This window comes from Somniosus microcephalus, chromosome 30 (genome assembly GCF_052327205.1).
Source record: "Somniosus microcephalus isolate GS21.2 chromosome 30, FLI_Smic_1.0, whole genome shotgun sequence".
Classification (NCBI taxonomy): Eukaryota; Metazoa; Chordata; class Chondrichthyes; order Squaliformes; family Somniosidae; genus Somniosus; species Somniosus microcephalus.
Genome location: NC_141016.1, coordinates 38,564,515 through 38,587,118, shown reverse-complemented (window position 1 = coordinate 38,587,118; position 22,604 = coordinate 38,564,515). Strand labels below are relative to the sequence as shown.

The window sequence follows — 22,604 nt, the reverse complement described above, 5'->3', positions numbered from 1 at the left end:
AGGGGCAGTACTGAGGGAGCACTGCACTGTCGGAGGGGCAGTACTGAGGGAGCGCCGCACTGTCGGGGGTGCAGTACTGAGGGAGCGCTGCACTGTCGGAGGGGCAGTACTGAGGGAGCGCTGCACTGTCGGAGGGGCAGTACTGAGAGAGCGCTGCACTGTCGGAGGGGCAGTACTGAGGGAGCGCTGCACTGTCGGAGGGGCAGTACTGAGGGAGCGCTGCACTGTCGGAGGGGCAGTACTGAGGGAGCGCCGCACTGTCGGAGGGGCAGTACTGAGGGAGCGCCGCACTGTCGGAGGGGCAGTACTGAGGGAGCGCTGCACTGTCGGAGGGGCAGTACTGAGGGAGCGCTGCACTGTCGGAGGGGCAGTACTGAGGGAGCGCTGCACTGTCGGAGGGGCAGTACTGAGGGAGCGCTGCACTGTTGGAGGGGCAGTACTGAGGGAGCGCCGCACTGTCGGAGGGGCAGTACTGAGGGAGCACTGCACTGTCGGAGGGGCAGTACTGAGGGAGCGCTGCACTGTCGGAGGGGCAGTACTGAGGGAGCGCTGCACTGTCGGAGGGGCAGTACTGAGGGAGCGCTGCACTGTCGGAGGGGCAGTACTGAGGGAGCGCTGCACTGTCGGAGGGGCAGTACTGACGGAGCGCTGCACTGTCGGAGGGGCAGTACTGAGGCAGCGCTGCACTGTCGGAGGGGCAGTACTGAGGGAGCACTGCACTGTCGGAGGGGCAGTACTGAGGGAGCGCTGCACTGTCGGAGGGGCAGTACTGAGGGAGTGCTGCACTGTCAGAGGGGCAGTACTGAGGGATTGCTGCACTGTTGGAGGGTCAGTACTGAGAGAGCACCGCACTGTTGGAGGGGCAGTACTGAAGGAGTGCTGCACTGTTGGAGGGGCAGTACTGAGAGAGCACCGCACTGTTGGAGGGACAGTACTGAGGGAGCGCTGCACTGTCGGAGGGGCAGTACTGAGGGAGCGCTGCACTGTCGGAGGGGCAGTACTGAGGGAGCGCTGCACTGTCGGAGGGGCAGTACTGAGGGAGCGCTGCACTGTCGGAGGGGCAGTACTGAGAGAGCACTGCACTGTCGGAGGGGCAGTACTGAGGGAGCGCTGCACTGTCGGAGGGGCAGTACTGAGGGAGCGCTGCACTGTCGGAGGGGCAGTACTGAGGGAGCGCTGCACTGTCGGAGGGGCAGTACTGAGGGAGCGCTGCACTGTCGGAGGGGCAGTACTGAGGGAGCGCTGCACTGTTGGAGGGGCAGTACTGAGGGAGCGCTGCACTGTCGGAGGGGCAGTACTGAGGGAGCGCTGCACTGTCGGAGGGGCAGTACTGAGGGAGCGCTGCACTGTCGGAGGGGCAGTACTAAGGGAGCGCTGCACTGTAGGAGGGTCAGTACTGAGAGAGCGCTGCACTGTCGGAGGGGCAGTACTGAGGGAGCACTGCACTGTCGGAGGGGCAGTACTGAGGGAGCGCTGCACTGTCGGAGGGGCAGTACTGAGGGAGCGCTGCACTGTCGGAGGGGCAGTACTGAGGGAGCGCTGCACTGTCGGAGGGGCAGTACTGAGGGAGCGCTGCACTGTCGGAGGGGCAGTACTGACGGAGCGCTGCACTGTCGGAGGGGCAGTACTGAGGCAGCGCTGCACTGTCGGAGGGGCAGTACTGAGGGAGCACTGCACTGTCGGAGGGGCAGTACTGAGGGAGCGCTGCACTGTCGGAGGGGCAGTACTGAGGGAGTGCTGCACTGTCAGAGGGGCAGTACTGAGGGATTGCTGCACTGTTGGAGGGTCAGTACTGAGAGAGCACCGCACTGTTGGAGGGGCAGTACTGAAGGAGTGCTGCACTGTTGGAGGGGCAGTACTGAGAGAGCACCGCACTGTTGGAGGGACAGTACTGAGGGAGCGCTGCACTGTCGGAGGGGCAGTACTGAGGGAGCGCTGCACTGTCGGAGGGGCAGTACTGAGGGAGCGCTGCACTGTCGGAGGGGCAGTACTGAGGGAGCGCTGCACTGTCGGAGGGGCAGTACTGAGAGAGCACTGCACTGTCGGAGGGGCAGTACTGAGGGAGCGCTGCACTGTCGGAGGGGCAGTACTGAGGGAGCGCTGCACTGTCGGAGGGGCAGTACTGAGGGAGCGCTGCACTGTCGGAGGGGCAGTACTGAGGGAGCGCTGCACTGTCGGAGGGGCAGTACTGAGGGAGCGCTGCACTGTTGGAGGGGCAGTACTGAGGGAGCGCTGCACTGTCGGAGGGGCAGTACTGAGGGAGCGCTGCACTGTCGGAGGGGCAGTACTGAGGGAGCGCTGCACTGTCGGAGGGGCAGTACTAAGGGAGCGCTGCACTGTAGGAGGGTCAGTACTGAGAGAGCGCTGCACTGTCGGAGGGGCAGTACTGAGGGAGCACTGCACTGTCGGAGGGGCAGTACTGAGGGAGCGCTGCACTGTCGGAGGGGCAGTACTGAGGGAGCGCTGCACTGTCGGAGGGGCAGTACTGAGGGAGCGCTGCACTGTCGGAGGGTCAGTACTGAGAGAGCACTGCACTGTTGGAGGGGCAGCACTGAGGGAGCGCTGCACTGTCGGAGGGGCAGTACTGAGGGAGCGCTGCACTGTCGGAGGGGCAGTACTGAGGGAGCGCTGCACTGTCGGAGGGGCAGTACTGAGGGAGCGCTGCACTGTCGGAGGGGCAGTACTGAGGGAGCGCTGCACTGTCGGAGGGGCAGTACAGAGGGAGCGCTGCACTGTCGGAGGGGCAGTACTGAGGGAGCGCTGCACTGTCGGAGGGGCAGTACTGAGGGAGCGCTGCACTGTCGGAGGGGCAGTACTGAGGGAGCGCTGCACTGTCGGAGGGGCAGTACTGAGGGAGCGCTGCACTGTCGGAGGGGCAGTACTGAGAGAGCACTGCACTGTCGGAGGGGCAGTACTGAGGGAGCGCTGCACTGTCGGAGGGGCAGTACTGAGGGAGCGCTGCACTGTCGGAGGGGCAGTACTGAGGGAGCGCTGCACTGTCGGAGGGGCAGTACTGAGGGAGCGCTGCACTGTCGGAGGGGCAGTACTGAGGGAGCGCTGCACTGTTGGAGGGGCAGTACTGAGGGAACGCTGCACTGTCGGAGGGGCAGTACTGAGGGAGCGCTGCACTGTCGGAGGGGCAGTACTGAGGGAGCGCTGCACTGTCGGAGGGGCAGTACTAAGGGAGCGCTGCACTGTAGGAGGGTCAGTACTGAGAGAGCGCTGCACTGTCGGAGGGGCAGTACTGAGGGAGCGCTGCACTGTCGGAGGGGCAGTACTGAGGGAGCGCTGCACTGTCGGAGGGGCAGTACTGAGGGAGCGCTGCACTGTCGGAGGGGCAGTACTGAGGGAGCGCTGCACTGTCGGAGGGTCAGTACTGAGAGAGCACTGCACTGTTGGAGGGGCAGCACTGAGGGAGCGCTGCACTGTCGGAGGGGCAGTACTGAGGGAGCGCTGCACTGTCGGAGGGGCAGTACTGAGGGAGCGCTGCACTGCCGGAGGGGCAGTACTGAGGGAGCGCTGCACTGTCGGAGGGGCAGTACTGAGGGATCGCTGCACTGTCGGAGGGGCAGTACTGAGGGAGCGCTGCACTGTCGGAGGGGCAGTACTGAGGGAGCGCTGCACTGTCGGAGGGTCAGTACTGAGACAGCACTGCACTGTCGGAGGGGCAGTACTGAGGGAGCGCCGCACTGTCGGAGGGGCAGTACTGAGGGAGCGCCGCACTGTCGGAGGGGCAGAACTGAGGGAGCGCTGCACTGTCGGAGGGGCAGTACTGAGGGAGCGCTGCACTGTCGGAGGGGCAGTACTGAGGGAGTGCTGCACTGTCGGAGGGGCAGTACTGAGGGAGCGCTGCACTGTCGGAGGGGCAGTACTGAGGGAGCGCTGCACTGTCGGAGGGGCAGTACTGAGGGAGCGCTGCACTGTCGGAGGGGCAGTACTGAGGGAGCGCTGCACTGTCGGAGGGGCAGTACTGAGGGAGCGCTGCACTGTCGGAGGGGCAGTACTGAGGGAGCGCTGCACTGTCGGAGGGGCAGTACTGAGGGAGCGCTGCACTGTCGGAGGGTCAGCACTGAGAGAGCACTGCACTGTCGGAGGGGCAGCACTGAGGGAGCGCTGCACTGTCGGAGGGGCTGTACTGAGGGAGCGCTGCACTGTCGGAGGGGCAGTACTGAGGGAGCGCTGCACTGTCGGAGGGGCAGTACTGAGGGAGCGCTGCACTGTCGGAGGGGCAGTACTGAGGGAGCGCTGCACTGTCGGAGGGTCAGTACTGAGAGAGCACTGCACTGTCGGAGGGGCAGTACTGAGGGAGCGCTGCACTGTCGGAGGGGCAGTACTGAGGGAGCACTGCACTGTCGGAGGGGCATTACTGAGGGAGCGCTGCACTGTTGGAGGGGCAGCACTAAGGGAGTGCTGCACTGTTGGAGGGGCAGTACTGAGAGAGCATTGCACTGTTGGAGGGGCGGTAGTGAGGGAGTGCTGCACTGTCGGAGGGGCGGTAATGAGGGAGCATTGCACTGTCGGAGGGGCGGTACTGAGGGAGCGCTGCACTGTCGGATGGGCGGTACTGAGAGAGCATTGCACTGTCGGAGGGGCGGTACTGAGAGAGCATTGCACTGTCGGAGGGGCGGTACTGAGGGAGCGCTGCACTGTCGGACGGGCGGTACTGAGAGAGCATTGCACTGTCGGAGGGGCGGTACTGAGAGAGCATTGCACTGTCGGAGGGGCGGTACTGAGAGAGCATTGCACTGTCGGAGGGGCGGTAGTGAGGGAGCGCCGCACTGTCGAAGGTGCCGTCTTTCAAATGAGACGTTAAACCGAAGCCCTGCCTGCCCTCTCAGGTGGGTGTAAAAGATCCCGCGACACTATTTTGAAGAAGAGCAGGGGAGTTCTCCCCGGTGTCCTGGCCAATATTTATCCCTCAACTAACATCACAAAAATAGATTATTTGGTCATTATCTCATTGCTGTTTGTGGGAGCTTGCTGTGCGCAAATTGGCTGATACTTCATTTGCTGTAAAGCGCTTTGGGACGTCCGGTGGTTGTGAAAGGCGCTATAGAAATACAAGTCTTTCTTTTAGGTTTCACAGCGACTTAATTGTAAACCAACAGCTTGACTGAGTCATCAGTTATTGGGAGGTCATTTCATTGGCGGTTGAAAGTTCCAAAACTCGTGTTGCAACGGACATGCCACCAAAGCGGAAGCGTGTTAACTTGAAATGATGAACTTGAAGTTTGTTAACTTGAATTACCCTAAGATCTGCACAGGTCACTTCTTGTTTGGTGCTTTTATGCTTTATAACTTCTGTTAAGTGTAGCTCCCTCTCCCTGCCCTCCTGTAATCACAGAATCACAGAAACCCCACAGTGCAGATAGAGGCCATTTCGGCCCATCGAGCCTGCACCGACACATATCCCACCCAATCCCCGTAACCCCATGTATTTAATCCCCCTAACACTAAGGGTCAATTTATCATAGCCAATCAACCTAACTCGCACATCTTTGGACTGTGGGAGGAAACCGGAGCACCCGGAGGAAACCCACGCAAACACAGGGAGAATGTACAAACTCCACACAGACAGTCACCCGAGGTCGGATTCGAACCCGGGTCCCTGGCGCTGTGAGGCAACAGTGCTAACCACTATGCCACCGTGCTGTAATACGACAGCAAATCGGTGCCTGGGATATTGTCCCGTTCTGCAGAAGTCAGCAACTGATATGTTCACATAAAATATAATTTAGATGCAGTGGAACTCTGAATAACAAGACAGCAAAAGTCTGGGTGGGTCACGATATACTTGCACAGCTGATAAACAAATGCCTTTGGTGGTTGACTGGAGTTAGTTTGTGTGAATCTGGTGTTGCACTCCAGCCTGACTGACTCTGAGTACAGTTTGAAGGATTCTGTCTACTTCCAGTCCCTCTCCCCAAGTGTGTGTGAGCTGAGTTAGCGCATCTCGGCAGGTCACCTGACTATGAACGTATCACACAGGTGACCCTGATCCTCATCCATGATCCACACAAATCCTGTCAGGGATCATTGCAGAGCGCTCAAATAGGAACACTGGCTCACTACACCCCAGCCCTGGCAATGGGGCATTGCAGTCAATCCTGGTAAACCCCAGTGCTGGTCTGAATCAGATCAGCTACCTCAGGCACAGACAGGCGATTGAGGTATCGTCTGTTTTATGGGCAGGTTATTTCATGTGTTCAGTATGAATTGTTGAGCCATTGTTTGTCATTATGGCTGGTGCTACAAATCAACTACAAACACCAGACACAGTCACTCCCATGATTGAGTCCAGTGTTGACTTTTGGCAGTTAGCTGCTGCTTAAATAGCCAGCACATGATAGGCTCTTTGCTGGAGGGCAGCCGCAGGAATTAATACCCTCTCCAAAGCTGGCCACTGGCCTAGAAACACATCTAGGTTCTGTTGTCCGTGGCTAAGTTAGGAGGCATAGTTCATTGTCTAGATGGCAGCAGAAAGCTACAAAGGGGCATAGACAGACTAAATGAATGGGTAAGACTCTGACAGATGGAGTTCAATGTGAAGAAGTCGCAGGTTATCCACTTTGCTTCCCAGAAAAACAAATTAGAGCATTTTCAAAATATTGAGAGGCATGGAGGAGCAAATGCTAGTGCTTAACAAGAAGTTGCATTTATATAGCGTCTTTAACATAGTAAAACATCCTAAGGCGCTTCACAGGAACATAATCAGACAAGATTTGACACCGAGCCACATAAAGAGAAATGATGGCAGGGTCAAAGAGGTAGGTTTTAAGGAGCGCCTTAAAGGAGGAAAGAGAGGTGGAGAGGTTTAGGCAGGGAATTCCAGAGCTGAGGGCCCAAGCAGTTGAAGGCACGGCCACCAATGGTGGAGCGATTATAATCGGAGATGTGCAAGTGGTCAGAATTGGAGGAGTGCAGATATCTCGGGGGTTGTGGAGCTGAAGGAGGTTACAGAGATGGGGAGGGGCGAGGCCATGGAGGGACTTGAACACAAGGATGAGAATTTTGAAATCGAGGCGTTGCTTAACCAGGAGCCAGTGTAGGTCAGCGAGCACAGGGGTGATGGGTGAACGGGACTTGGTGCGAGTTAGGACACGGGCAGCCGAGTTATGGATCAGCTCAAGTTTGTGGAGGGTAGAAGATGGGAAGCCAGCCAGGAGTGTGTTGGAATAGTCAAGTCTCGAGGTAACAAAGGCATAAATGAGGAAGTTTAATCGAAAATCAAAATGCTGAAATAGTGGGTTCATTTCTGAGGCAAGAATTGTGAAACTTTAAGATCAGCTAAGGCCGGGAATAGAGGTAATCTCCATTTATAGGTTTCGCACTCTGGGGTAAAAATGTGGTTGCTTTGTGCCTCCCACGGAATGTTAGCACCCCGCTCGCGCCCCGGCCGCGATCTTCGGGGGCACCCTCTGACTTACCGCCGGACGCTATTTAAAGGCGAGGTGCGGGGCGGCCATTTTTGTTGCTGGCCGCCTGCCAGCACCTGCCTGCGCTCCCGCCCCCGGCCTCCTGAACCCCCCCCCCCCCGCGGAGTGCTGCCTGCGCTCCTGAACCCCCCCCCCCGCGGAGTGCCACCTGCGCTCCCGCCCCCGGCCTCCTGAACCACCCCCCCCCCCCGCGGAGTGCCGCCTGCGCTCCCGCCCCCGACCTCCTGAACCCCCCCCCCCCGCGGAGTGCCGCCTGCGCTCCTGCCCCCGGCCTCCTGAACCCCCCCCCCCACCCGCGAAGTGCCGCCTGCGCTCCCGCCCCCGACCTCCTGAACCCCCCCCCCCGCGGAGTGCCGCCTGCGCTCCCGCCCCCAACCTCCTGAACCCCCCCCCCCCGCGGAGTGCCGCCTGCGCTCCCGCCCCCGACCTCCTGAACCCCCCCCCCCGCGGAGTGCCGCCTGCGCTCCCGCCCCCGACCTCCTGAACCCCCCCCCCCCCGCGGAGTGCCGCCTGCGCTCCTGCCCCCGGCCTCCTGAACCCCCCCCCCGCGAAGTGCCGCCTGCGCTCCCGCCCCGACCTCCTGAACCCCCCCCGCCGCGGAGTGCCGCCTGCGCTCCCGCCCCCAACCTCCTGAACCCCCCCCCCGTGGAGTGCCGCCTGCGCTCCCGCCCCCGACCTCCTGAACCCCCCCCCCGCGGAGTGCCGCCTGCGCTCCCGCCCCCGGCCTCCTGAATCGCCTCCCCCCGCCCCCCCCCGCCTCCCCCCGCCCCCCCCCGTCTACGCTCCAAGAGCCTGGCACTTCTCTTTAAGAAGGGGAGGAAGGCCTGCAATACCGCGGCGTGACGTGCCGCGATATTCCCTCGCAGCGCCCCAAGAGAGATGCGAGGTGCTTCCACTTCCCTCATGGGGCGCTACCACTCAATTTCTGTCGTGGGGGAGCTAATTTTTCCTGAGCGCTAAAAGTAGCGCCCCGGCGAAGTTAGTGCCACAAATGAGGCGCTACTCAATTTTTAGCCCTTTAAGTTTTATCTGTGTAGCTTTGGTCCTATAAAAGTTATGGGAATTTAAAAAAAATCAAATAAAACAAAACTATGTAATTTACCACAAAACTGCAACAGCGCTAGAACGCCAAGCTGAAGTCCAAGTTTGAGCATACATACATCACTGGCTAATTAATTGTGAATTCTGATGAGGAAGGGTTACTACAGTTGCACAGAGCCTTGTGCAGACTGCACCTGGACACTGGGTTCAGTTCTGGGCACCGCGCCTCAGGAAGGGTATATCGGCCTTGGAGAGGGAACAGCGCAGATTCACCAGAACGATACAGGGGCTGAAAGGGTTAACTTATGAGGACAGGTTGATTGGACTGGGTTTCTGAGTTTAGAAGTTGGAGGGCTGATCCAATCGAGGTGTTTAAAATTATAGAGATTCAATTCAATAGGGTAGATAGAGAAAAACTATTTCCTCTGCGGGGGGGGGGAGTCCGGAACAAGGGGCAAAACCTTAAAATTCGAGCCAGGCTGTTCAGGGGTGAAATCAGGAAGCATCTCTTCACACAAAGGCTGTGGGTCAATTTAAATGTTGGAGACTGAGATGGATTGATTTTTGTTAGACAAGGGTATTAAAGGATATGGAACAAAGGCCAGTAAATGGAGTTGAGCAACAGATAGGCCATGGTCTAATTGAATGGTGTAACAGGCTCGAGGGGCTGAATGGCCTCCTCCTGTTCCTGTGTAACAGGCTCGAGGGGCTGAATCGCCTCCTCCTGTTCCTGTGTGACAGGCTCGAGGGGCTGAATGCGCCTCCTCCTGTTCCTGTGTAACAGGCTCGAGGGGCTGAATGGCCTCCTCCTGTTCCTGTGTAACAGGCTCGAGGGGCTGAATCGTCTCCTCCTGTTCCTGTGTAACAGGCTCGAGGGGCTGAATGGCCCCCTCCTGTTCCTGTGTAATGGGCTCGAGGGGCTGAATGGCCTCCTCCTGTTCCTGTGTAACGGGCTCGAGGGGCTGAATGGACTCCTCCTGTTCCTGTGTAACAGGCTCGAGGGGCTGAATGGACTCCTCCTGTTCCTGTGTAACGGGCTTGAGGGGCTGAATGGCCTCCTCCTGTTCCTGTGTAACAGGCTCGAGGGGCTGAATGGCCTCCTCCTGTTCCTGTGTAACAGGCTCGAGGGGCTGAATCGCCTCCTCCTGTTCCTGTGTAACAGGCTCGAGGGGCTGAATGGCCCCCTCCTGTTCCTGTGTAATGGGCTCGAGGGGCTGAATGGCCTCCTCCTGTTCCTGTGTAACGGGCTCGAGGGGCTGAATGGACTCCTCCTGTTCCTGTGTAACAGGCTCGAGGGGCTGAATGGCCTACTCCTTTTCCTGTGTAACGGGCTCAAGGGGCTGAATGGCCTCCTCCTGTTCCTGTGTAACGGGCTTGAGGGGCTGAATGGCCTCCTCCTGTTCCTGTGTAACAGGCTCGAGGGGTTGAATGGGCCTCCTCCTGTTCCCGTGTAACTGGCTCGAGGGGCTGAATGGGCCTCCTCCTGTTCCTAATGTAACAAGCTCGAGGGGCTGAATGGCCTCCTCCTATTCCTGTGTAACAGGCTCGAGGGCTGAATGGCCTCCTCCTGTTCCTGTGTAACAGGCTCGAGGGGCTGAATGGCCTCCTCCTGTTCCTGTGTAACGGACTCGAGGGGCTGAATGGCCTCCTCCTGTTCCTGTGTAACGGACTCGAGGGGCTGAATGGCCTCCTCCTGTTCCTACGATTGGACGTAAAACGCTCCTGTTCTTGTTTAATCCCTGCTATTGTCTGTTTCAGATCAATTCATGAATTCACAATTAATTAGCCAGTGATGTATGTATGCTCAAACTTGGATTTCAGTTTGATGTTCTAGGGAAGTTGCAGTTTTGTGGCAAATTGCATTGTTTTGATTTAATTGATTTGAATAAAATCCATAAGTTTTATAGGACCAAAGGCAGTGCCAGACAGTCCCGTCTCTGGGTCAGAAGGTGCAGGGATCGAGCCCCACTCCAGACAGTCCTGTCTCTGGGTCAGACGGTGCAGGGATCGTGCCCCACTCCAGACAGTCCTGTCTCTGGGTCAGATGGTGCAGGGATCGAGCCCCACTCCAGACAGTCCCGTCTCTGGGTCAGACGGTGCAGGGATCGAGCCCCACTCCAGACAGTCCTGTCTCTGGGTCAGACGGTGCAGGGATCGAGCCCCACTCCAGACAGTCCCGTCTCTGGGTCAGACGGTGCAGGGATCGAACCCCACTCCAGACAGTCCCGTCTCTGGGTCAGACGGTGCAGGGATCGAGCCCCACCCCAGACAGTCCCGTCTCTGGGTCAGACGGTGCAGGGATCGAGCCCCACTCCAGACAGTCCTGTCTCTGGGTCAGACGGTGCAGGGTTCAAACCCCACCCCAGACAGTCCCGTCTCTGGGTCAGACGGTGCAGGGATCGAGCCCCACTCCAGACAGTCCTGTCTCTGGGTCAGACGGTGCAGGGATCGAGCCCCACTCCAGACAGTCCTGTCTCTGGGTCAGACGGTGCAGGGTTCAAACCCCACTCCAGACAGTCCTGTCTCTGGGTCAGACGGTGCAGGGATCGAGCCCCACTCCAGACAGTCCTGTCTCTGGGTCAGACGGTGCAGGGTTCAAACCCCACTCCAGACAGTCCTGTCTCTGGGTCAGATGGTGCAGGGATCGAGCCCCACTCCAGACAGTCCTGTCTCTGGGTCAGACGGTGCAGGGATCGAGCCCCACTCCAGACAGTCCTGTCTCTGGGTCAGACGGTGCAGGAATCGAGCCCCACTCCAGACAGTCCTGTCTCTGGGTCAGACGGTGCAGGGATCGCGCCCCACTCCAAACAGTCCCGTCTCTGGGTCAGACGGTGCAGGGATCGAGCCCCACTCCAGACAGTCCTGTCTCTGGGTCAGACGGTGCAGGGATCGAGCCCCACTCCAGACAGTCCTGTCTCTGGGTCAGACGGTGCAGGGATCGAGCCCCACTCCAAACAGTCCCGTCTCTGGGTCAGACGGTGCAGGGATCGAGCCCCACTCCAGACAGTCCTGTCTCTGGGTCAGACGGTGCAGGGATCGAGCCCCACTCCAGACAGTCCCGTCTCTGGGTCAGAAGGTGCAGGGATCGAGCCCCACTCCAGACAGTCCTGTCTCTGGGTCAGACGGTGCAGGGATCGAGCCCCACTCCAGACAGTCCCGTCTCTGGGTCAGACGGTGCAGGGATCGAGCCCCACTCCAGACAGTCCCGTCTCTGGGTCAGACGGTGCAGGGATCGAGCCCCACTCCAGACAGTCCCGTCTCTGGGTCAGACGGTGCAGGGATCGAGCCCCACTCCAGACAGTCCCGTCTCTGGGTCAGAAGGTGCAGGGTTCGAACCCCAGTCCAGACAGTCCTGTCTCTGGGTCAGACGGTGCAGGGTTCGAGCCCCACTCCAGACAGTCCCGTCTCTGGGTCAGACGGTGCAGGGATCGAACCCCAGTCCAGACAGTCCTGTCTCTGGGTCAGACGGTGCAGGGTTCGAGCCCCACTCCAGACAGTCCCGTCTCTGGGTCAGACGGTGCAGGGATCGAGCCCCACTCCAGACAGTCCTGTCTCTGGGTCAGACGGTGCAGGGATCGAGCCCCACTCCAGACAGTCCCGTCTCTGGGTCAGACGGTGCAGGGATCGAGCTCCACTCCAGACAGTCCCGTCTCTGGGTCAGACGGTGCAGGGATCGAGCCCCACTCCAGACAGTCCTGTCGCTGGGTCAGACGGTGCAGGGTTCGAGCCCCACTCCAGACAGTCCTGTCTCTGGGTCAGACGGTGCAGGGATCGAGCCCCACTCCAGACAGTCCCGTCTCTGGGTCAGACGGTGCAGGGATCGAGCCCCAGTCCAGACAGTCCCGTCTCTGGGTCAGACGGTGCAGGGTTCGAGCCCCACTCCAGACAGTCCCGTCTCTGGGTCAGACGGTGCAGGGTTCAAACCCCACTCCAGACAGTCCCGTCTCTGGGTCAGACGGTGCAGGGTTCAAACCCCACCCCAGACAGTCCTGTCTCTGGGTCAGACGGTGCAGGGATCGAGCCCCACTCCAGACAGTCCTGTCTCTGGGTCAGACGGTGCAGGGTTCGAGCCCCAATCCAGACAGTCCTGTCTCTGGGTCAGACGGTGCAGGGTTCGAGCCCCACTCCAGACAGTCCCGTCTCTGGGTCAGACGGTGCAGGGATCGAGCCCCACTCCAGACAGTCCTGTCTCTGGGTCAGACGGTGCAGGGTTCGAGCCCCACTCCAGACAGTCCTGCCTCTGGGTCAGACGGTGCAGGGTTCGAGCCCCACTCCAGACAGTCCTGTCTCTGGGTCAGACGGTGCAGGGTTCAAACCCCACTCCAGACAGTCCCGTCTCTGGGTCAGACGGTGCAGGGTTCAAACCCCACTCCAGACAGTCCCGTCTCTGGGTCAGACGGTGCAGGGTTCAAACCCCACTCCAGACAGTCCCGTCTCTGGGTCAGACGGTGCAGGGTTCAAACCCCACTCCAGACAGTCCTGTCTCTGGGTCAGACGCTGCAGGGATCGAGCCCCACTCCAGACAGTCCCGTCTCTGGGTCAGACGGTGCAGGGATCGAGCCCCACTCCAGACAGTCCCGTCTCTGGGTCAGACGGTGCAGGGATCGAGCCCCACTCCAGACAGTCCTGTCTCTGGGTCAGACGGTGCAGGGTTCGAGCCCCACTCCAGACAGTCCCGTCTCTGGGTCAGACGGTGCAGGGATCGAGCCCCACTCCAGACAGTCCTGTCTCTGGGTCAGACAGTGCAGGGATCGAGCCCCACTCCAGACAGTCCTGTCTCTGGGTCAGACGGTGCAGGGATCGAGCCCCACTCCAGACAGTCCTGTCTCTGGGTCAGACGGTGCAGGGATCGAGCCCCACTCCAGACAGTCCCGTCTCTGGGTCAGACGGTGCAGGGATCGAGCCCCCCTCCAGACAGTCCTGTCTCTGGGTCAGACGGTGCAGGGATCGAGCCCCACTCCAGACAGTCCCGTCTCTGGGTCAGACGGTGCAGGGATCGAGCCCCACTCCAGACAGTCCCGTCTCTGGGTCAGACGGTGCAGGGATCGAGCCCCACTCCAGACAGTCCCGTCTCTGGGTCAGACGGTGCAGGGATCGAGCCCCACTCCAGACAGTCCCGTCTCTGGGTCAGACGGTGCAGGGATCGAGCCCCACTCCAGACAGTCCCGTCTCTGGGTCAGACGGTGCAGGGATCGAGCCCCACCCCAGACAGTCCTGTCTCTGGGTCAGACGGTGCAGGGATCGAGCCCCACTCCAGACAGTCCCGTCTCTGGGTCAGACGGTGCAGGGATCGAGCCCCACCCCAGACAGTCCTGTCTCTGGGTCAGACGGTGCAGGGTTCAAACCCCACTCCAGACAGTCCTGTCTCTGGGTCAGACGGTGCAGGGATCGAGCCCCACTCCAGACAGTCCTGTCTCTGGGTCAGACGGTGCAGGGATCGAGCCCCACTCCAGACAGTCCCGTCTCTGGGTCAGACGGTGCAGGGATCGAGCCCCACTCCAGACAGTCCTGTCTCTGGGTCAGACGGTGCAGTGATCGAGCCCCACTCCAGACAGTCCCGTCTCTGGGTCAGACGGTGCAGGGATCGAGCCCCACTCCAGACAGTCCTGTCTCTGGGTCAGACGGTGCAGGGATCGAGCCCCACTCCAGACAGTCCTGTCTCTGGGTCAGACGGTGCAGGGTTCGAACCCCACTCCAGACAGTCCCGTCTCTGGGTCAGACGGTGCAGGGATCGAGCCCCACTCCAGACAGTCCCGTCTCTGGGTCAGACGGTGCAGGGTTCGAGCCCCACTCCAGACAGTCCCGTCTCTGGGTCAGACGGTGCAGGGTTCGAGCCCCACTCCAGACAGTCCCGTCTCTGGGTCAGACGGTGCAGGGATCGAGCCCCACTCCAGACAGTCCTGTCTCTGGGTCAGACGGTGCAGGGATCGAGCCCCACCCCAGACAGTCCCGTCTCTGGGTCAGACGGTGCAGGGTTCGAGCCCCACTCCAGACAGTGCCGTCTCTGGGTCAGACGGTGCAGGGTTCGAACCCCACTCCAGACAGTCCTGTCTCTGGGTCAGACGGTGCAGGGATCGAGCCCCACTCCAGACAGTCCCGTCTCTGGGTCAGACGGTGCAGGGTTCGAGCCCCACTCCAGACAGTCCTGTCTCTGGGTCAGACGGTGCAGGGTTCGAGCCCCACTCCAGACAGTCCTGTCTCTGGGTCAGACGGTGCAGGGATCGAGCCCCACTCCAGACAGTCCTGTCTCTGGGTCAGACGGTGCAGGGATCGAGCCCCACTCCAGACAGTCCCGTCTCTGGGTCAGACGGTGCAGGGATCGAGCCCCACTCCAGACAGTCCTGGCGAGTGGAATCGGAGCTCTGGCTTTGAATTCTGGATTGATATGCAGCGGGATACTCTCGTCAAGTGGACGTGGGTGGCCCGCCCCCCATCCTGCCCTCATCGTATGGTTTGTGGGCGCCAATAAAACCCTCCCGCCATATTGGACCAGCCGCCCTGTCGGCTGGTGACAGCCATGGCGGCAGTTTTAATGCGGCCAGTCAGACTGTTAATCAGCCTGCGAATCTCTCCACTACTTCACACAGCTCCCCAAAGGGAACAGCAAGAAGACACGAACAGAAGAAAAAGATGGGACCAAAATTTCACAGATAAAACTTAAAGTGCTAAACCTATAAACTGAAATCAGCTGGTCTCACCCAGGCTAGTCCTGGGGTCAGACTGAGTTCCTGAATGATCACTTGCCGTGTTGCTCAATCACTTCACTTTGGTCCCAGCGGGGAGATTTCTGCTGCTTCAAGCGTCACATCTACTGCAGCCTGACCTCTTGTGCATGCTTGTTACAGACGTCAGATCTGCCTTAGGCATTCTCTCTGGTTGAGTGACGTTGGTCACTCCATGAGCACGCCCTGCTTTACATTCGGGTACGTGCCTGCGCTGCCCAACATCTAATCATGTGAGAGCCTAACCCGAGGGGTGTAGCGATAGTGTACCCCCTTGTGACCGGATCACGTGCACTCCTCCAACCTCTCAGACAGTCGACTATTAAAACTTCACTGATTTATTTTGCAGACGAGCAGAGCGTCTATTATAATCAAAACTCACTTAATTCACATAACTTCCTTGTGAATATAAAATAAAAGCACGCAGCACTGTCCCAGTTAGTAAGCTAAACTGGAGACACCAGCTTTTAGTCCGTCTTAGCATTTAAAAATAGACCACGGCTTGATTGGCTTTCTTCCAGTGACCATTCTGACTCAACTAACCTTAAACATGGGTTTTTCTCTTCCTCTCTTTTACTTTCGACCACAGGAAATGGTTGAGCTCGCCCTCCGACTGCTTCCCACTCCATCGACTTGAGCTTGAGAATCTAGGCTGACACTTCGGTGCAGCAACGAGGCCCGTCTGGCCTCGCAGGTGGATGTAAAAGATCCCGTGGCACTATTTCAAAGAAGAGCAGGGGAGTTCGCTCTGGTGTCCTGGCCAATATTAACCCCTCAATCAACATCACTAAAAAATCAGATTATCTGGTCATTATCTCATTGCTGTTTGTGGGAGCTTGCTGTGCACAAATTGGCTGTGAAGTGCTTTGAGACATCCTGAGGTCATGAAAGGCGCACCATCATCCATTTTATCATTTAATCACTCCCGCCCTCCACCCTATCACAGACCCTTTTTTCCTTCCCTCCTCCCCCCCGTACTTTATTGAAAACTGAGGGCTAGAAATTCGATAGCTCCTGAAAATGGGCGCAGGGTTAAAAGGAATGCAGGCAGCACGCGACCTTCAGTGATTAATGACAGTGATTACCGCGTTCAGCCCAGCGCTGAACGGGCTGCTGAGTGGCTGAACGCTCAGAAGGGGGCCCAAGTTCGTGCGAGGCTGGCACCAATCAAAGCTAGACTGCACTTCTTAAAGGCAGTTTGCACCTCTTAAAGGGGAGGTGCATTCTGCCTGTAGCAGCTCATGCAACTGGCAAGGCTCAGAAAGAGGATGAGTGAATAATGGCTTAACAGGCCAGGGAAAGGGCTCCAAGGTTATCGGACACAGCACTGGAGGCCTTAGTGCAGGAGGTGGACAGGAGGAGACAGGTCATCTCTCCACGGGAGGTCAGGAAGCCCTCCAGACACACACTGCGAAGGCAGTGAGAACAGACAGGCGACGAGGTCAATGCCCCAAGGAGCTGGATGCAGTGCTGGTTTCCCCACACGCTGTGGAGTTAATTCTCCACAGAGTGCATCTTCAGTCAGCGACAGGTTCCCCACCCGGAAGTCAGTCTGATTGACAGGCATGGCTTCCAGTTGGGCGGGGAGCACTCCAGAGGAGGTGCAGGACCAGATAGGTCCAATCCCCAACCCCGGGGCGTCCGATTCCTGACCCGGGGGGTTGGGGGGAGGCAATCCCCGGGGGGGCCTTTGTATGGGGGGTGCTCTGATGGTGGAGGAGCTTGGGGGGCTGGAAGGAAGCACTGCTGCTCCTCCTGGCCCGCAAGGTGTGCTGCCCGAGGCTGTCCTCGCCTCGCTGTGGCTATCGGGATTCCCGAGGCCTGGGAAACCAGGCCGACCACAGTGAGTGACTCATCTCCTGACCCCCCAAAGCCTTTCCACCATCTACAAGGCACAAGTCAGGAAATACTCTCCACTTGCCTGGATGAGTGCAGCTCCAACAACACTCAAGAAGCTCGACACCATCCAGGACAAAACAGCCCGCTTGATTGGCACCCCATCCACCACCTTAAGCATTCACTCCCTCCAGCACCGGCGCACCGTGACTGCAGTGTGTACCATCTACAAGATGCACTGCAGCAACTCACCAAGGCTTCTTCAGCAGCACCTCCCAAACCCGCGACCTCTTCCACCTAGAAGGACAAGGGCAGCAGGCGCACGGGAACACCATCACCTCCAAGTTCCCCTCCAAGTTACACACCATCCTGACTTGGAAGTATATCGCCGATCCTTCATCGTCACTGGGTCAAAATCCTGTAACTCCCTCCCTAACAGCACTGTGGGAGCACCTTCACCACACAGACTGCAGCGGTTCAAGAAGGCGGCTCACCACCACCTTCTCAAGGGCAATTAGGCATGGGCAATAAATGCCGGCCTTGCCAGCGACGCTCGCATCCCGTGAATGAATAAAATAAACCTGCAAAGCAGGTTAAATCCGAGGCTTCCAGACTCACTAACATATTTAAAATGTCAACCTGCCTCCTGGGAGCGGGTTGGCTGCCTGTCCCTTGTCTCGCCTCAGTCAAACCCGGAAGTCGGTGGGTTGGAACCGGCTTCCCAGCTTTGATTTTTTTTTGCCCTTTTACCCCCCACCCGCAGCCACTGCCACCCGCTCATCCATGTTAAAATTCCCCCCAATGTGTCATAAATCTAGAAATTTAAGTAAACCTGCACGTCAAGTTACTCAAAATATTTACCCTTGAGTGATGTACATGGGGAACAAATGGAGAGCCAAGTAACTTGGTGACGAGTGATGATCACATTATACAAATGAAAGGGGCGATCGAATTGAAGTGTTTAAGATGATTAAAGTATTTGATAGGGTAGAGAAACTATTCCCTCTGGTGGGGAGAGTCCAGAACAAGGGGGCGTAACCGTAAAATTAGAGCCAGGCCGTTCAGGGGTGATGTCAGGAAGCACTTCTACACACAAAGGGAGGTGGAAATCTGCAACTCTTTCCCCCCCCCCCCGCCACCCCCCCCAAAAGCTGCTGAGACTGGGGGTCAACTGAAAATTAAAAACTGAGATTGATAGATTTTTGTTGGGCAAGAGTATTACGGGTTATGGAACCAAGGCGTGTAGATGGAGTTAAGATCCAGATCAGCCAATGGTCTCATTGAATGGTGGATCAGGTTGAGGGGCCGAATGGCCTCCTCCTGTTCCTATGTTCCTAACAGCCAGTGAGTAACGAAGCAGTCAGTGTCTCGGGGACTTAGTCACACAATACGTTGGCATATTGTCTTCTCAGCTCTGGGGCTCTGATCTGGATCCATCCCAGAATCCCCTTTACTGCCCCAAGGGTGCAGGCCTGTGACTGCACAGAACTGCCTATAATTCAGCACTAAATTTCCAACTTTCAAGTGGGGGAGCATAAAGATAATAGGCATCAAAAACCAAAATGCTCAAGTAGTGGGTGCTTTTTGGAGGCAGGAATTGGGACACGTTGAGGTACATCATCCTGGCAATACTCGGTACTGACGGAGGATGCCAAGATTAAAACCAAATGTTCCGTCCCCTGATGGCCCTACTCTTGATGAGTATAGAAATTCACCAAAATAAATGATTTACCCACACACACACAGGGAAATAAACTTGCAGGGCTACGGGGATAGAGCAGGGTAATAGGACTGACTGGATTGCTCTACAGAGAGCCGGCACCGACTCGATGGGCCGAATGCCTCTTTCTGTGCCGTTATGACTCTGGGCTCAATTTTGTCATGGGGCGGGCTGGGGGCGTGTCAGCTGCTTTTCGTGTTATCCACCCGACTCCACTTTGATGTGAGGGAAAAATGCGATTTTCACCTAACTGGCCAATTGATTCCCAGCGTGTGGGAAGCCCTGGCCCAATGAGTCTTTCCATCCTGAAAATCACCTCCGATGACATCATCAATGCTGCTGGATTTAAGGCCTGCAAGCAGCCTTGCCTCTTCTGGAGACTACAAACTTCATGCCCATTGCTGTAAGCCCTTGTTTCAGCCACGCTTTGAGCCGCCCTGCAAGCTCTGGTGGAGGGAGCCAGATCCAATAAGGAGGTGCTCTTCCCTTCCTCGGGGAGGGAAAAGCCTCCTCAGCAGATTAAAGCTGTGTGGATGCAAGTGGCCCAAGAGGTCAATTCAATGTCTATGTGCTGCAGAACCTGGCTGCAGTGCAGGAAGAGGTTTCATGTCCTTCTGCACACTGGAAAAGTGAGTATGACTTTCCCAACACCCTCAATCTGATCCCCATTGCCTCTCCTCACCAGCACTCTGCTTTGACAACCTCTTCCTCCACATCCCACTTGACACTGACGTCCCTGCATCCTTACCCATTCCTTCTCTCTCTATGGTCACATTCACCTAACTATTCGACTATGCAGCCCTCACACTCCCCATTGCTGTGATGCTATGAAAACAACTTACAACACACACAGGGAGGGCCCTTTGTCTCCTTCTAAGTATCTATGCTATGGATTCTCTACACTCACTCCTTCATTCTCACTCAACCTCCACTTGTCTCCCTCATTGCAGGAAAAGAGAGCCCACAATAAGAGGGAAAGAGCGAGGACAGGAGGAGGGCCACCCTCAGTAGCCCAACTCACCCCCTGGGAGGAGGCGGTCCTGGAGATCGTGGGAGTGGAGGAGGATTCCCAAGTGGGGGATGGACAGACAGGCGCATCACAGCAAGCTGGTGACAGAATAGTTTTCCATCTCTCTCATTGACATTGCATGAGTCGCTGATAATGATTCTGTTCCTCTAACAGATTGACTTTTGATCATCTGCACTATGCAATGTGCATGTAACCTTGACCTCACATCTCTAACTCTTTCCTTTACTCCCCCACAGGACCATCGCCAGCCCCCGTCCCCACTGTCCAGGAGGAAGAGCCTGAGATTCCAGACTCCTCAGAGGAAGCTGCAACCTCTGAGGGCGCAGCGTCAGCAGAATTCAGCGCACCCAGCACCAGCGCAGACACTCGCACCTCGGTGGGACCCTCGCGAGATAGAGTAGTGTTGTCACCTGGTGTATCACAGCTCACAAGTGAGCATCAGCAGATGGTGGAGACAGGGACAGCAGTGGAGAGTCCTCGTCGGAGGGCGCAGGACTCTCCAGCTCGGCTCAGCTGCATGTCGACCCTCTGTCTCTGGGTCCATCCAGAAGGAGAGCAGTGCTGGAACCCCAGGAAGAGGTGCAGGAGTCTCTGGCAGGTTTTGTCTCTAGGGTCGCTGTGAGTGTGGAGCGAATGGAGGAGTCCCTCCCTAACATGAGCAGAGCCTTTGTGGAGGCGTTGGTGCATGAAGGCAGCACCACGGAAAGGGTGGCAACCTCCATGGAAAGGCTGGCTACGGCCATGGAGGCAGTAAGTCACCGGAGTGAGGAAAACATGTCGAGTGTTGAGAATAGACTGACATCTCTGGAGGAGCGATGGTCAGCTATTGAACAGAGAAACCAGAGCTTCATGGAAGTCCTTCTGAGTAGGACTGCCAGTGCAGATACGGGTCCCCATGGCCCCCCTGATGTGCAGCAAGCTGCTCTCCAGCCACTTGCAAGCGTTTAGGGGGACCTGACCCATGAGACATCAAGGAAGTGGGGGCTCCTCTCCAAACGCTCACACTTCCATGCCACCGCAGAGCCCCCGGTCAGAGCCCCACCAGAGTCCCCACCCAACTGAGATTGGCGTCTCAACCCGTGCACAGCCGCAGGAGCAGCAGACTGTTGACGAGCCCGCACAGGCTCACAATCCCAGAGGACGCCCGGCAATGGTGTCGAGGCAGGAGCAGCAACAAAGTGAGCAAGGGGCCTCCACATCTGCTGAAGCCACAGGGGAAGCACCACACAGGAGCACGCGTAAAAGAAAGATAACGCACAAGTAGTCACAAGGGTAGTCACTTGGGTGTAATTTTGTATTTATTTTTAACATGCCATCAGTTGCATATTGTCATAAAAAATACTGATGGGAAACTGTTGCAGTAAAACTCCTTTTTAATGGTGGAGCTGCAGCTGTTAGTAAGCAATCCACTTGTGAGGCCGCCAGGATTCACTGGCGTGTTCCAGAGGAGGTGGGAAAAGTGCTAAAATCAGAAAGGCCTCTCAAAATGGGATTATAGAGGCACTTAACTGGCTTTTAAGGGCCTACCCCGCCTCTTGTAGACAGGATGGAGACGGGGTTATAAAACTCGCATGTGGGAAAATTGCTCGGAGACGGGATGGAGGCGGGATCGGGCCTGCCCGCCAGTTTTTGCGATTTTAACACCTCACACGCCTCCATTCCCGCCTCCTCAGGCCTGGTAAAATCAAGCCCTATGACTCTATGACACACGAAAGTGGTCTAAACTGTTTCTGTTGTTGGTTGGCAGATGCCTATCAAATTTACACCACCTTATTTGTCTTGGCAGAGAGTGGGGACTTCCTGGCCCTTGACTTGGGAGGCACCAACTTCCGTGTGTTGAGAGTGAAAGTTTCAGACAATGGCAAACAGAAGGTGGAGATTGAAAATCGTATCTGTGCCATTCCTAAGGACATCATGCATGGTACTGGCACTCAGGTAGGAGCTAATGAAACCATTCTCCTCGTGTTTGTCACCTCCAGACTCGACTATTCCAACGCTCTCCTGGCCGGCCAGCTTCCCATCCTCCACCCTCCATAAACGTCAGCTCATCCAAATCTCTGCTGCTCCTGCACCAAGTCCCGCTCACCCATCACCCATGACCTTTCTGACCTACATTGGCTTCTGGTCTCCCAACACCTCAAATTTAAAATTCTCATTTAAATCCTTTGTGGCCTTGACTCTCCCTATATCTGTAACCTCCTCCAGCACTACATCTCCCCAAGCTCTCCATTCCCCTAACTCCGACCTTTAGTGTAATCCCCCCACCCCCGCTCACCTTCGCCCCGCCACCGGTGGCTGTTGCTTCAGCCGTCTCGACTCTAAACTCTGGAATTCCATCCCTAAACTCCTCCGCTCTGACCCCTCTCTTTCCTCCTTTAAGGCCCTCCTTAAAACCCACCTCTTTGACCAAGCTTTTGATAGCCTCTCATAATTTCATCTTTGCTTCGACATCCATTTTTGCCTGATTACACTTGTGTGAAGCGCTTTGCGATGTTTTTCTATGTTAAAGGCGCTATATAAATGCAAGTTGTTCATGTTCGGCAAATTGAGGTATGTTGCACTGGGAATATTGGTACCAGTTCCTATCGCTATGGGAAAAAAATCCACTTAAGCTAATACACTTTAATCTTGTTCCAATGTACTTGCATGATATTCTTAACTCATCACCTCAAGTTGCTCCCGCCCGTCCCCGCCACTACAACCAGCAGTACTTCGAGAGTGTTTATAATTCTTCATGCAGTCTTTCGCGGTTCAGAAGTCAAAGTCCATTATACTGCTGTGTAATTTTCATAATTAAAATGGGCGCAGTACCACACAGC

At 57.2% G+C, this 22,604-nt stretch overlaps 1 protein-coding gene across 2 annotated transcripts in view; it reads left to right on the top strand.

The window, feature by feature from the left end:
• hk2 (hexokinase 2) overlaps window positions 1-22,604 on the top strand; it is a 130,391-nt gene that overhangs the window by 34,147 nt on the left and 73,640 nt on the right. The window contains exon 3 of one of the 2 annotated variants that reach the window (XM_085971349.1): window positions 21,572-21,720. In XM_085971349.1, coding sequence (XP_085827475.1) covers window positions 21,572-21,720 — 149 coding nt within the window. Of the gene's footprint in view, window positions 1-21,571; window positions 21,721-22,604 lie in introns of those variants that run through there. The other variant, XM_085971350.1, reaches the window with a different exon arrangement.